The sequence below is a fragment of the Solea solea genome, chromosome 5 (assembly GCF_958295425.1).
Source record: "Solea solea chromosome 5, fSolSol10.1, whole genome shotgun sequence".
In the NCBI taxonomy this organism is placed as follows: Eukaryota; Metazoa; Chordata; class Actinopteri; order Pleuronectiformes; family Soleidae; genus Solea; species Solea solea.
The window spans coordinates 27,120,807-27,134,913 of NC_081138.1; the positions used below are offsets into that span (position 1 = coordinate 27,120,807).

The window sequence follows — 14,107 nt, forward strand, 5'->3', positions numbered from 1 at the left end:
GCCAGGTAAATCAACTCTGATTCAGGTCCCCTTGACTTGTTTCTTTTTTTCTGTTTTGTCATACATACACATGTCGTAACATTAGCACTGCCAGTATGGCCACCACTTCGCTCTAGACTAAAAAAGTATCTCGACAACCACCAGACAAATTTCCATGAAAATGTCAGTACTCTCTGCTTACCCGCCGGCAACCTGCTGGCCTGTGCCGCACTGCTCTGCTGTGCCTCGCACATCATGACCAGTCCAATGGAATGGATCAACAAGAAGCAGCAGATGGTCAAAGTTGTTGAAATTGTGACAGATTTTGTCTTTTCACTTGCCTATTGATGCATGGCTTTTATTCACAATTATTCAGTATGCTTGAGGTTTGCCTTTGTGAACTTGGACTGAACCAGCTGAAAAGTTACACAATGTATTCAAATTAATTCAGGTGCGTACCAACAAAGCGGACTACTTGATGTACGCTAGCATTAGATTAAGATTAGATTGAACTATTTTCTTTCTTGTTATCTGTAGTCATCTGTCCGATCTAAGAAGCTGTGATTAATGCTTAGGAGCATTTAATGTGGTTATTTACTAAAGGTTGTATATATTCGACATGGTTCCTGCTAGATGTCAGCATGTTGGTATGCATGGTGCATCTGGCTTGGAGGACCACTATTTCTCAAAGAGCTTGTTTGAACCTGGGAGACATGACACAGTGAACATAGATTAAGCTGTACTGTCGGACACTGTACTGCAATATTGCAAAAACATCCTCTTAAGCCTGATATTGTAGAGGAAAATATGGTGACACAAAGAGAGATTCATTTGAAATATTGAGAATCCTATTCTGGTGTGCGTCATCAATCAATCACATGCTGCTAAATGAACTCTAGGTCGTCATTTGATGAAAAATGTATTTTCTTGGAATATGACCCCGGGGCTAGTTCAGTATGCTAGAATGAATGAACTGAATGAATAAATCAAATCAAATCAATCACTAAACCTTCAGGCAATCTGAATATGAACACTTGTCTTCTCGTAGAAAAACTGAGCAAAACATTAAGAATAAAAATATAATAAGTCTTAAATTGTACAGCTGAGGGTCCGTGCCTGTTTATCTACTTATAAAACAAAATATCAGTGCTTACATTTCATTACATAATGGTTCTTCGCAGGTGTCTCCTGTGATTACGACCATTCTAATAAAACTGCATCAGTGACTGCAGCTTGGCATTGGACACAACGATCACGTAACATTAGTGTGCAGCTTTATGTTTTGGTCCTGACTTCAGTCTGTAATCAGATGACCGCTTAGATATTTTCATGCTGATGATTTCATCTGTGAGGACATTGGAGACCGATCGGTCTGGCCAGGAGCTTAGAGTGGCAGGATACTGAGGTGTTGGAAAGTGTTGCTGCCTGTAAAAAAGTGATGGCAAACCTGAACTGAAGGTGACAAGAGTGTGTAACTCTTACCCGACACCCAGAATAGTCTGTGTGGACAGGTAGTAACCTGGCTCATCGAGAGTGTCAGTTGATGTTTTGTCCCAAAGGTCGCTGGGTTAAAATAGCAACTTAAGGTAATGTTTGCGTGCAACTGGGATTGAATGTCATTTTGGCATCAACACTGTTAATGTAAATAGTCACTCTACAGAGAGTACAGCGTCGTGTGTACCAAGCTTGTTTGTTCCTTTTGTTTGAGCTCCTCGCTGAGCTGATGTGGACGAGGACTCGTGGTTTACTGAGCTGCTGGTTATGTGTCAGATTATCATTAACCAAACAGTGGCGTCAATGGGCCGAGCAAAGTCAGCTGCAGACTTTACACAGGAGGCAGATTTATTCCCAAATCAGATCATTTGCTCTCTCATCGTCCTCCTCTTCCTCACATATACTTCACACACACTGGTATAGTGAAATTAGATTAAGATGGATTGAAAGACAAGGTGACTTTAATTATTATTATTTAATTTATTAGTTTCATTTTCTACGCACTCTGGTCAAAATTCCACATCACATACCCTGGTATATACACTAAAACAGTATTTCTGATTTTCCTCCAAGTACCACCAGAGGAAGCTTGCGTACCACTGGTGATACACGTACCACAGTTTGAGATCCATGTACGTTTTTGTAATTTTAAAATCACGTCCTACATGCAGCACCGTAATGTCATCGAGTGACAGAAGACCTAAACACTGCTATACTGAAAAACAGTCGTGTTGGGTAAACGTCTTTAATGTGTGAACTCATTTTGACAATGTTTCACACAAGCACAATGAAACCAAAGATGTTTCCCAATGTGTTCATACCCTACACACTAACTTTAAGTGAAACATTGTATAGTAGCTTAGTTATTCAAAGTATATTCAACACATTTGCAATTATTTTAATCAGGATCCTGCTCCAGCATTTAAAAGCACAGCAGGGAGATGCAATGACATCATTGTGTGAATAAATTTAAGAAAGCTGCACCATTATTCAAGACTCTTATTGACCACAGATGTATTTTATGATTGTGTAATCACTATTGTGATATTTGATTGTGTCAATATCGACCGACTCTTCTTTGAATTGAGTGACTACAGCAGTGGCAGTTCTAACTCACTAACAGCCCTATTATTAACTGAATACATAAACAAATTCCGAAGCATATGCACACACACACTCTCCAGCACACCCGTGTTGGATATTTACGTGACCAAGTACAGTATGTTGCGTGGCTAGGTGCCATTTTGGCGCCTTTGTCTCCATGCCGGAGTGAGCAGCTTTCGTAAGTTGACACCCACTTCTTCATATGACATGTCATGTGGAGGAGTTGTTTTTGCATGTTTGTGGATATCAGCGCCGCTCTGTTAACGCCAGTCTGGCAGCGGATAGTAACGCAAGCCTGCAAAAAGCTGATGCCATGTGTAAATTAAACGGTCTCTCTTCGCCGCTTCGTCCATTCCTATGAGTGTGGTGCAGGCTGCTGTTTCCCTGTGATATTTTTACCTAAATGAAAGTTACGCTTTTACAGTGTTTACTGTGCAGGGCATTAGTGTAAGTGAAGTGGCAGCGTAGTAGTTTATGGTGTGGCTGCGGTCTTAGACAGCTGGTTGTAAAAGGGATGACATCTAACCTTGCCACCGTGCTGTTAGGATCATGGGGCTTTGGAGCCACACTACTCTCTTTAGATGGATGGGTTAACATCAGCTTTCCCCCAGTAGTGTCCTATGGGGGTCAGTGCCAAAACCACTTCAAATGTGCAAACCATAATCCCCCTCTGACATTAATATTTTCAGATGGAGGTAAGCAGGGGGCACGGTGGAGGGGGGTGGCAATGTAAGCAAGGACTTTCTGGCTGGCCTTGTTTCATGCTGGCAGTGGTGATAGACACTATCACCATTACTCATGGTGCAGGCATGTTCAGAATGTATTCTTAGCCCCTGTCTTCCTATCAGTCACTACAGAAAGGTTGGAGGGTCAAAAAATAAAGAGGTAACCAGTCTGTGGGGCTGTCTCCACCACCGCTGTTTACCAGGGAGGGGGTGATATTTTAAACCTGGGAGAGCTCACATATTTACCCCAGTGAGCCTGACTGACCTTGCCATTTGTTATAGTGAAGACGCCGGAGGAGAGACTACTTGAAGTTGCTTACAGCTTTTGCAGATAAAAACAGTCCACAGAAGAAGATTATCATAACAGAAGACAACTGGGTTAAACGGAAGACTTGAGGGATAGAGGCAAGAATAGAGGAGAAGAAACTTGGGGGAGTTGAGAGGTAGCCAGGCTGAGCTGACTTCTACCCCAGAGGAGGAGTTGCAGTTGCCGGCCAGGGCAGGTCCCGGAGCCGGCAGGGCTGGCCCTTCTGCTTCTCCACCTCTATTCCTTCCTCCTTTTTACTCCTCCTTCTCCTCCCTTTTACCATCTACCAAACTGCTGTGCAGTGAGGAACCTTCAGGCAGAGAGCGTTGAGCAACACAGGAATGCTCAGAAAATCCTGCCAACTAAACTTCATTGCTGCAAGTGAGTGAAACTCCAGAGGCTGTGCCTTTCAGAAGAGGACCTCCACTGTCATTGTTTTGTTTTCAAATTCATTTTTTTTTGTTCCACTCACTGGTTGAGTGCCCCTGAGAACCTGAGGGTTTTTTTATACACTTTATTTTCCTCAATTTTCTCAATTTGTGTTTTTGTAAACCGGAACAGTGGCATCCTTTTCAGTAGCACGTTGCAAGGACCAGCTCCACTCACCCAAGATGAGCCGCTGGCTGAAATGCACTTCCATGCACTTTGTAGGTATTCATTGTCAGTAATTTGAGTCCATCACAGCTTCTGTTGTGCCATTATCACAGAGTGAATTACTTGAAAGCTGCCTTGTAACAAAATAGTAATGCAGTGGCAAAATTATTTTTGAGGAAAAGCAGGCTATAATCTTTGGATCAATTTAGGGACTTATTAATTGCTTCATAGTGATGAAATATTGCACGTTATCAGGATAATATGTGCATGGCATTTCGTAAGCATTCTTTTCTGCTTTTTCTTCATTGCTTAGCACCTCACTTGAGTCTCGTTCCCAGAACTCTCGAGTGTGCTCTGTTCCCATGCTTTGTAGCCATCACTCACAGGGGAGGTTTTCTATAACTGTAATCTAACACATTCTTGGCACATTCTGCAAGTCTGTCATTGTATAAAAAGGGAAAATTGCATTGTGTTTGCATCATAAATTAACAAAATTATAGTTATTACTCTACCAAATACATGTTTTGATGGACTAGAGTATTTGTTTTGGTTTGGGAAGTATTGTCAATCATGTCTAATTTCATTGTCTCTATCAGAACACAGACTGGAACAAGTACGATGATCGGCTAATGAAGGCCGTGGAACGCGGCGAAGTAGACAAGGTAGCCGCGGTTCTCGGCAAGAAGGGCATCATCCCCACCAAGCTCGATGTGGAAGGGCGTTCAGCGTGAGTAAACACAGGACACACACACACATATACAAACACATAAACGTGCTGGCATCTTCTGTGCTTTTTTGTACACATCTATAAATGCTGAGCAGCACAAATTCCGAACATTGTTGTGTTTGGCACATTTCACAAAATTCCTGACCCCCCGTTTCCAAAACAAGTACAAATACATGGAAATTCCTTTACAATGAGGTCACTCTTACGAGTATAATAAGTTTCACCTCAAATGTTCTTTTATGACGGCAGTGCCAAGTCTTTAAGCCCAGTAAAAACAATCGTGAATCTTCAGACACCCGAATGCCCCCTTTTTGAAGTATCTACATAAAACCTTCATTCAGCTTCACTGCGCATGAACAGCACTGGATTTGCAAATCACGATGTCTGTTTTTGTTTCCAAAAATGATCTCTTTTCTTGTCCATCAAGCTGGAGGTCAGTGTGGGAGTTTATGTTAAGAATGCTTGCGGCCACTGAAGGCTTGACCACACTGGCCCAAGTCTGTTTATGTAGTCCTCACAGGAAATGACTCCCTGCAAATTCAGATCAGCTCCACTCTGGTGCTTTTAACACAAAGTAATACTCAAAGTAATACAAAGAACTCAGCTTGACGAACCATGATTGAAGGTTTGGGGAGGTGCTGCCTTCAAAATGTTTCATTGAAAGAGGCAGTTGAACAGAAGAATAGGATTTGAAGGAGAATTCAATCAATCTAACTGAAATATATAAGAGGAATTAAAAAAAAAAATAAAAAATCTCTCAAACTTCTCAGAACACTGATATTTCAAGTATCTCATAAAGACATTGTGTCGTTGTCCTATTAATGATGATGATGACCGAGCCTTGGGCAACAATGCATGTTAGAGCCATTTAAAGAAGCAGGTACTTGGTTTTCTTCCTAAATTTAACCAGATTCCAACACCAGCATGCAAGTCCTGGCGCCTCCAGTTTAATCCTAGATATATGAAGAAGTTGCTGTGCTTCAGGTTTATTTTGACAAAGGCTTTGTTACAGCATACAACTGGAGCAGCATCAGATCCCAAAAGCTAAGGTGCTGAGTATTTTCAGCAGTGTGTGAAATATTCTTGTCGCACCATTGCACAGTCCTGGGATTGTATACGTGTACGGTTGCAAAATGTGCTGGGATTTAAATCCAGAAAGCTACAGTGACAGAGGAGTTGGTGCCCCAAACATAACACAAATCATTTAGTAGAACAATTAAACTCTCAAATCAACCCATCACATTCACTTGACATTTATGGGAAGAGGTCACAGATTTGCCAAGTATGCCCCAAACAAAAGTGAACCACATTCGCAACTCAGCAAGTCTGCTTATAGTTCAGTGGGCCACACACGGGCTAACATGTGTCTGCGGCATTCTGGCCTCCACAAAACCCAGCAAAGGAATGTCAAATGATGATCCCTTGTAATCATCATCCTCCGTAGGGGAAACTAATTACAAACTGTAGCCTCTAATATATAATTTGATGTTCCCCAGATTAACCTCACTGTATTTATCTAATGAATTCAGCTCTAACTGTTCTATCGCGGCTTCCAGCTGAGTAAATGGTTTACATCTCTCTGCTGTGGCTTTAGCTGGCTTCCAGTGAAGTTAGCCCACCCATCACACCTGCTCACTCTGTGCAGTTGTGAAAATTTGCTGGCAGGGCAAAAGGAGCCCCCGTGACAGCACCACAAGTCTGGCACTGTCTAAAGATACTGGCTCGTCCCCATTGTTTGTGAAGAGTAGTTAATTTTATGCTTGAGTGTTTTCAAGAATAACAATGCTATGTTGTGAGGTTCACACTTGGATCTATGTAATTTCTACTTGACCGTATGACAGGCTACAATTGGGGTGAACCAACCAATCATTTTCAAATTTAAATCATCATTTTAGCAAATTGCCAAGAGTGAAATTTCTATTTCGATTGTTGTTTTTCAATTTCAGAATGCGTTACGTAGATGTTGGAATCCATTCACATCTTCCATTCTCATCATTGCAGATTATGAGTTATTATTTTGATCTCATGTGGACGTGCTCCAGCTTGTATTAAATCTCTAACACAATAAATATTGAACTGCAGTTTAATAAATTTAGTAAAATCTCATTATGATATTTTACCCAAATCGCTCAGCTAAACTACAATTTATAATGTTATGCGTTTCTTCTTCTACTTCTTTGACGTCAATCCAAAAAAACCTTGGCAGAAGTTTGATAAGCAATCCCGAGACATTATCATGATTAAACCTATTATTGTCAAACTGGTTGTATACTAGTGCGTTTTTGTGCTGCAGCATCACATTTATTCCATCAGAGACCTGGTGGAAAACATCGAGGCACTTACATACTGTAGAAGAGAGATTCAGTCCACATGTTGTGTTTCTCACTACCAGATACACAATAGTTCCTTGTTCTTTCACAAAGCAAAAATGTGTCACTTTTCTGCTGCTTCGGTAGCACTTATGTGGAGATGTAGGAGACGGTGGAGTAATCAAAGTAAATCAAAGGGAAGGGAAGCATTAATACTTAACAATCTGACGTTTTCTTTCCTGTTCCTTCAGAAACTCCATTTATGTGATTCAGCTACCAGCCAGCATACAGTGTAGTCTTGAGTTTACTTTTCCCTATTCACTCCTCTAAAAATAGCAACCAATGATTGTAGACCGTGGACCTGAAAGCGGCTGAAGGCACAGGTGTGACGTTAATGTAGCCGTGGAGAGTCTGTTGCATATAATCATAATAAAAGCCTGCATTGAAGGCAGGTTCCTCATGTCCCTCAAGGAATAACTAAATGTTCTGTCATAATGTAAGCGGAAAATCACATTATTTGGATTACATATCGACTGTGGCCCATGAACTTGGCGATTCATATCATCTGACCACCCACAATTTGAAAGCTCCGGTCATCAGCTTCCTGACCGGTGTTTGCCTGGAGAGGTCAGGACCCTGTACTGCTCCCGACAGAAGCAGCGTCTCATGGCCATCAACACTGCTTTTAATACCCGCGTCAGTGTTGAGGTGACAGCCTAGCTGTCTCCTTGGCAGATACTTCGGGGTTAGTGTTTAAACAGGTTCATGTGACTTGATGGGTGACAGACTGAGATAGGTTTACATAGAAGCGCCGTGCAGACCGTCGTGGCTTGTGGCGTCAGTGCTGCTGCAGGTTAAATCAGAGAAGGGGAGCGGGAATGTTTCCAGTCAAAGTGACGATTAGCGACAGGTTGGGAAAAAGCTTGTTATGGGAAACTGCTTAATTGAGTCTGAAGTACACAAAGGAATATGCAGAAATTGTGTGAATTAAACATAAATACAAAATGATCTTTAAGCCAAATAAGTTTCTCCGACATTAGCTAAGAAGCTAAGAACATCAATAGAAATATTTAAATTTGGAATGTGATTAACAATGCGATATATGCCATTTTGTTATGTCACAGTATGCAAACTAGACTATAATTGTCATTGCATAACAGTGAGATTTTTATTAAGATTGAATTCTAACCTAAAAGAAAAAGCTTGTTTGAAATACGCCAAAGGCGTGGTTTTTTTTTAGATGGGAAAGAATTGGGCAAAAATAAAAAACTGTAGTGTTTATGTTGCCTTTATTTTAGGTGTATAATTTTTTTTTATTATTCCCATAATAAAGCACTAGACAGGAAGCAGAAACTGTCAGAAAATAATGATGTTTGTGTAGCTCTTGCAGTCATTACAGGCTGATGTTTCTTGTTATTTACCTCCAGAATGCTGATCCTGCTGATAGCATGGAGCCAGGCGTCTGTTAGCCGTCTCCCTCTCTCTCTCTCGTCCTTAAGTTTCACCCTCATCCCCTTCTCTGTATACATATCACCTTTTCACTTGCCCTCTACTGCTCTGCTGCTCTGTGCTCCATGCCCTGTGCCACCATATTTATTTTTTTTAAATGTTGTCCATGTGTCCTCTTGTTCTCCAGGTTTCATTTGGCTGCAACACGAGGACACCTGGAGTGTCTTAATCTCCTTCTGGGACACAATGCTGATGTCACTGCCACTGACGCCACAGGTGAGCAAAGGCTTCATCACTGCTGTGTGTCGAAGCAACCTCACAAACCCCACAGACACACAAAGCACTCTGCTGCTTGACTGTTAATTGCACCTCCTATACATTGAATTGTTCCTTTTTTTTTTATATATATGCTTTCGCCGGTTCAGTGTGCGAGAGAAGGTGTGTTAAGGCTTTGTTCTCGACTGCTATTATTACAGTGGCTTGCCAGAGATACATTTGCGTTTTTTCTCAAGTGGAGGAGTGCAGTCAACTCAGGCGGTGATGTCACTCCTAGTTCTGACATCCAACGTTCTATGTAAATGGAATGCACCACAAGGCATTAGTCTGGAGCTGTGTCTGTACTTGCTTTTTTGTGCTTATCATTTATCAGCGTCATCAGTTCATACACTACAAACATTTAGTTTAGTAAACGGAAGCAGTTTCTTTCAAGATATTGAGCATTTACAATACATTTTTGCTGACTGAAAATAAACCACACTTGTAGGTGTGATGTCATTGCACATGTTCACATTCTCAATTAAGGACAATGAAGGTACTTCAAGGCCAGAGCACTTTGCAGGAAGAGAGAACTGGCTTCGTCGATGATGTTGAGTTTGTGGTGGGAGTGTTTACCAAGTCCGACAGAATACTTTCATGGTTCAATTGTGCACTCGTGTTGTTCGTAACATGATGTTATTATCTCCTCTCCCTATCCCTTAGTCCTGGTGTGTAGGATGCCTGATTACAGTATATTGAATTTGAGGCAGCATAATGGATGAGAAGGGATTTAGTAAGGCATTAAGTAGGACATAATATTCCAGCCAACTCTCTCTAGCTCTTCACCTTTGCTCTTCCATTTCAGCCAGGGAAATTCGTGTCGAGCTAAGTGTCATTAATTAGACTCCTGATTGAGTTATTTGGAAACCTGTGGCGTCCGATTGAGCAAACCTCTACTTGAGCAGCAGGGAGGACATTTAAGTGCAGCAACGATTTTAAGATTGTTTTGGAATCAGTGGGGTAACTTGTCACTGAAAAATATTGTTTCATACCCATTAAAATCCAACCAAATGTCTCATACATTTTCTTAAATCCAGTGTTTACTTGTCTCAGACATCTTTGCCTTTGACGGTACGTTGCTTCATATTGTGGCGTATTGTTGCCTGTTAATTAGTGGAGTAGTGTGACACCAGTGGGAGGAATATTTAAAGTAAAGAAAATGGGAAAGCATGTGTAGATGATAACCGCAGCAATGCTACTATGTTCAAAAACTCCACAGGGAACCTTCAAGTACGACAATATACAAAAAATTCACAAAAACTCACAACTTAATTTTCCTGATTTGTCACTTTCAGGTAAAAATGCTCTTCATCTGGCTTCAAGAAATGGACATTCTATATGTGTGCAGAAACTGCTACAGGTAAATCAAATCAATTTCCTTTGTACCAGATCTCATCTCGATTAGTGCACTTAACGTAGAAAAGCTGAGCCCTATTTATTATAAAGACAAAAGAAAAACTCAGCAGTTCATGTAATGATCAAGCACTTGGTAGCAACATATCACAAATGTACCCACATTTTCAAAGGTTGTGTGCTTAACTCTCCTCGCCAGTCCACCACAAGGAATGTTGCCCGTCCTCACTGATACGCTGAAACTGTTCTCACACACATCCTCCTTTTACTGATACCAACCTTTCCCCCCTCATTCAAGCAAAAAAAAAAACTGTATGCAAAAGTTCAAGACTTTTCCATTCAGGTGTACAAAAGTGTGCATAAACCAGTCTAAGGTGACATCTTCACAGTTTTATTAATTTGGTGTGTTGTGTATGAACACGTTCTGCTCTATGAATGTCCCACTGAGCACCTTCTCCAGGCAGTTTCCCTTTAAGCTCCTTTAAAACAGCCCTGGCAGTTGTGCCCTCTCCATATTGGTCAACAGGAGGCTCCTGTTTGAGTCACCGTGGACCGCTGGAAGATTTATGTGTTTACAATGAAGGGGCTACCTCTCTGTAATATTGTGTTCTCATTGCGTTGTAGCCCTTCCCCTGGCCCCCATCTCTTGCATGGCAGTGATCTAACAGAGGTCATGGCTGTTGGCAGGGGGTTGTCAGCAGTGTTGACAAGCCTTCCCTCCTGCAAACCTGCTGTCCATTCTTGGTGCCGTCATCACAGCAGACATAGCAGCTGGACACATCACCCACTGCCCCCACCACCTCCACTATCCTTCTGTCAACCCAAACCCAGAAAGTATAGGGTATCCCCCTCCTCCATGCTCAACCGTCAGCTCCCATTGCTGCTGCTGCACCTCCACCCCCCACCCCCACCCCAAGCTTTGTCATTTGAGCGTGCAGCTAATTTTTGTTCCGTGTTGCTAGAGAGAGTTGAGTTTTTATAGTGGGGGGGGGGGGGGGGGGGGGTCAGAGCTTGCTGGCAAGCTTACCCAGCAACATCAGGCCCCTGTTAGCGTTAGGTTCTCCTGGCCTCCATAGCAGGCCCTCGTCACCGCAGTGTCACTGTAGTGCAGCCAGCTCACTGACTGTGCAGAGATGTCACAACTTAGCATATTAACACTGCACATGAACCGCTTTGCCAACTCAGGTTTGACTGCCAACTTTTGGCACTTGAGACGTCAGTGTAAGAAGAATTACTTATATCCTGCGTTAGATTTAATTTGACGACAACCAAGTGCTTTTTCCTTCTTTTTCTTGTTGTTTTTGTTGAATAATTGGTGAAATTGAACAGCCTTGTAAAGGCGGCCACCTGCTCCCCATCACAAACGTGACTGGTTGGGCAATTTATTGTTCATTCTTTTAGCTTTCAGTAATGAAAATCTAGGTTCCTGGGAAATACTTCACCATGAAACCAGGTCAATAACATTATACCATCAAATAATGGTTATGTTTGAGCTACTGAATTGGACACAGGCAGTTAGACAGACCCAGTTACAATGATACTGACTGACATAATTAAACGATTTAGGCCTGCTCCGTGTTTCAACTTCAATCGTAGACTGCTGATTAGAGGAGCAGTAATTGTCTTTTGATCGATGATTGGTGTGTGGTAAAATACCCCTAATCAACACAACAGTGTTTGATTTTCTTCTTTTCTTTTTTTTTTTCCATTACTGACTTATTCTCATCATTGTTCACAGAACCCTTGTAGTTAAGCACATGGGAGCTCAGTATTGATGGATTAGACTTGCTTTACTAGATGTACATGTTTTTTTATTATTATTCTAAGATCAATTAGATTTTTTTCACAATTTGTATTTCAAAACCATTCAAATTTGTTTCTATTTTTACAATAACAATAATAGAATTATTGTTGTTGTTTTATTCCCAGCATAATTGTCCAGTTGGAAATGTGGACCTTCAAGGAAGAACGGCTCTACACGATGCTGGTAAGACTCGACTCGGCTTTAGCACTGACTCCAGACACTTAGTTCCGCTATGTCAGGGCAGTGTGACAGTGACACTGCATGCACCTTTAAACTGTGGCAGCTAAATGGATCTCAGCCCTCAGTAATTTGATTTTACACACCTGTGTTTTTCCTTGGACTGGTCACAATATCTGCCATATGGCCCAATCTGAAGCTCTGAAACTAAACCCCATTGTAGTACTCTTTGTTTAATCTACTCTGGTTTTGTCTCAACTGTACTCTCACTGAAACTACTTCTCTAATTAATTAACCTTTCCGAGGACGTAAGTCTAGCCTTCTCGTTTTGAATGTGAAAACCTCCCACATTACATGTCTCAGCTTCTGCTAAAAAGACATTTGAGATGTTACAGCAGCAGACACGATGGTAAATACCAGGAAATGTCTAATCTTAAATGAACCAGAATAGAATTATATACAATGTGAAGCCTGTGTAGTGAGACCGTGTACAACATAGGCTTAATCTGTCCAGAGTAAACGGTGTGAGGAATCACACGTACAACCTATTGGAATGAAACTAATACAGCACAAGTAATAGTTTTTTTGGGTGTGTCCACATCGCACTGAGATGCCGATATCCCAGCTTTTTGGAATGCAGTATGGACTATCAGCTCCTCTTGATACCCAGGATAATAATTAAGTTAAGTCTTTGTCCACTCTCTGATGAAGCTACTGTATCAGTTAATGAAGCATAGGATGCAGTGAGGGAAAAGCGATGCTATTAATAGTCTTTTTTTTTTTGTTTCCTTAACACATTCAGTAATTCACTGAAGCTACAGGAACTCCAGTCGTCTCAGCAGCTCCCACATTTTGGTTGCATAAAAATTAAACTAAGTGCAATCACATAAGCGCCTTGTTAGCGACGCCTCTTTTTTAGATGCTACATGTCACTGTGCTCAGGAATGATGATTGATTCTGTGAGCGAAGGACACGGGTCCATGCCGTCACCCCGCGAACATGTTTTCTTTTTCTGTGTTCCTGAGAATAGAATGAACTGATAACAGTTGTTTTTCTCTCCTCAGTAATGGCAGGCTGCTCATCCAGCGTGAAACTTCTCTGTGACAGCGGGGCCTCCGTGAACACCACTGACTTTGTGAGAATTAATAGTCTGCCTCATTTCACACAGTGTGTTTTAATGGTCTCCTCTAACAGTTTACTTTTCATTTTCCAATCCATTTATCAAAAGTTGTCTTTTGAGAAAAAATAGTATGACTCTGCTTGCCCATAAAAGCCTGGCACCTTGATGGCAATCAGCTGTATTGTGTATATAAGGGTCTGTTAGAGCAACACGGTTCACTACATCTTAACAGTGTGTGAATGAATTCTATATACTGTATTTTTTTGTATTTCTCTGAGCCCTTTCTGTTCAGAAATGACATATTGACAGTTATGATTGCTCTGTATGGGGCTACAGTGTATTGTGGTGAAGGCAGTGTGATATTGTGTATTTCTGTGCGTTTATGTGTCGGTCTTTGGTTTTTCTCCAGGATGGCAGAACACCCCTGGTGCTGGCAACCCAGATGTGTCATTCTCGCATCTGTCAGCTGCTGCTGGAGCGAGGTGCCGACATCACCATACGGGACAAGCAAAACAAGTGAGAGACGTCACCCTTTGTGGGTTTTGTTTTTGGTAGGGTGGGCAAAACTAAATTTAAATAACTGCAAATCTGTCAAAAGTTGGCTTGCGACAAATGGAGAAGTCTGCTATTTGTAAGGTGTTTTTTTTCTT

The 14,107-nt window shown here is 41.5% G+C and overlaps 1 protein-coding gene across 1 annotated transcript in view; it reads left to right on the forward strand.

Annotated features, from left to right (window-relative positions):
- The first annotated feature begins 3,505 nt into the window (after nt 1-3,505).
- Nucleotides 3,506-14,107, forward strand: part of uacab (uveal autoantigen with coiled-coil domains and ankyrin repeats b) — a 22,815-nt gene continuing 12,213 nt past the window's right edge. The window contains 8 exon segments of the mRNA XM_058628937.1: nt 3,506-3,990; nt 4,171-4,256; nt 4,800-4,930; nt 8,876-8,964; nt 10,299-10,363; nt 12,286-12,343; nt 13,402-13,472; nt 13,867-13,973. Coding sequence (XP_058484920.1) covers nt 3,951-3,990; nt 4,171-4,256; nt 4,800-4,930; nt 8,876-8,964; nt 10,299-10,363; nt 12,286-12,343; nt 13,402-13,472; nt 13,867-13,973 — 647 coding nt within the window. The 5' untranslated portion in view covers nt 3,506-3,950.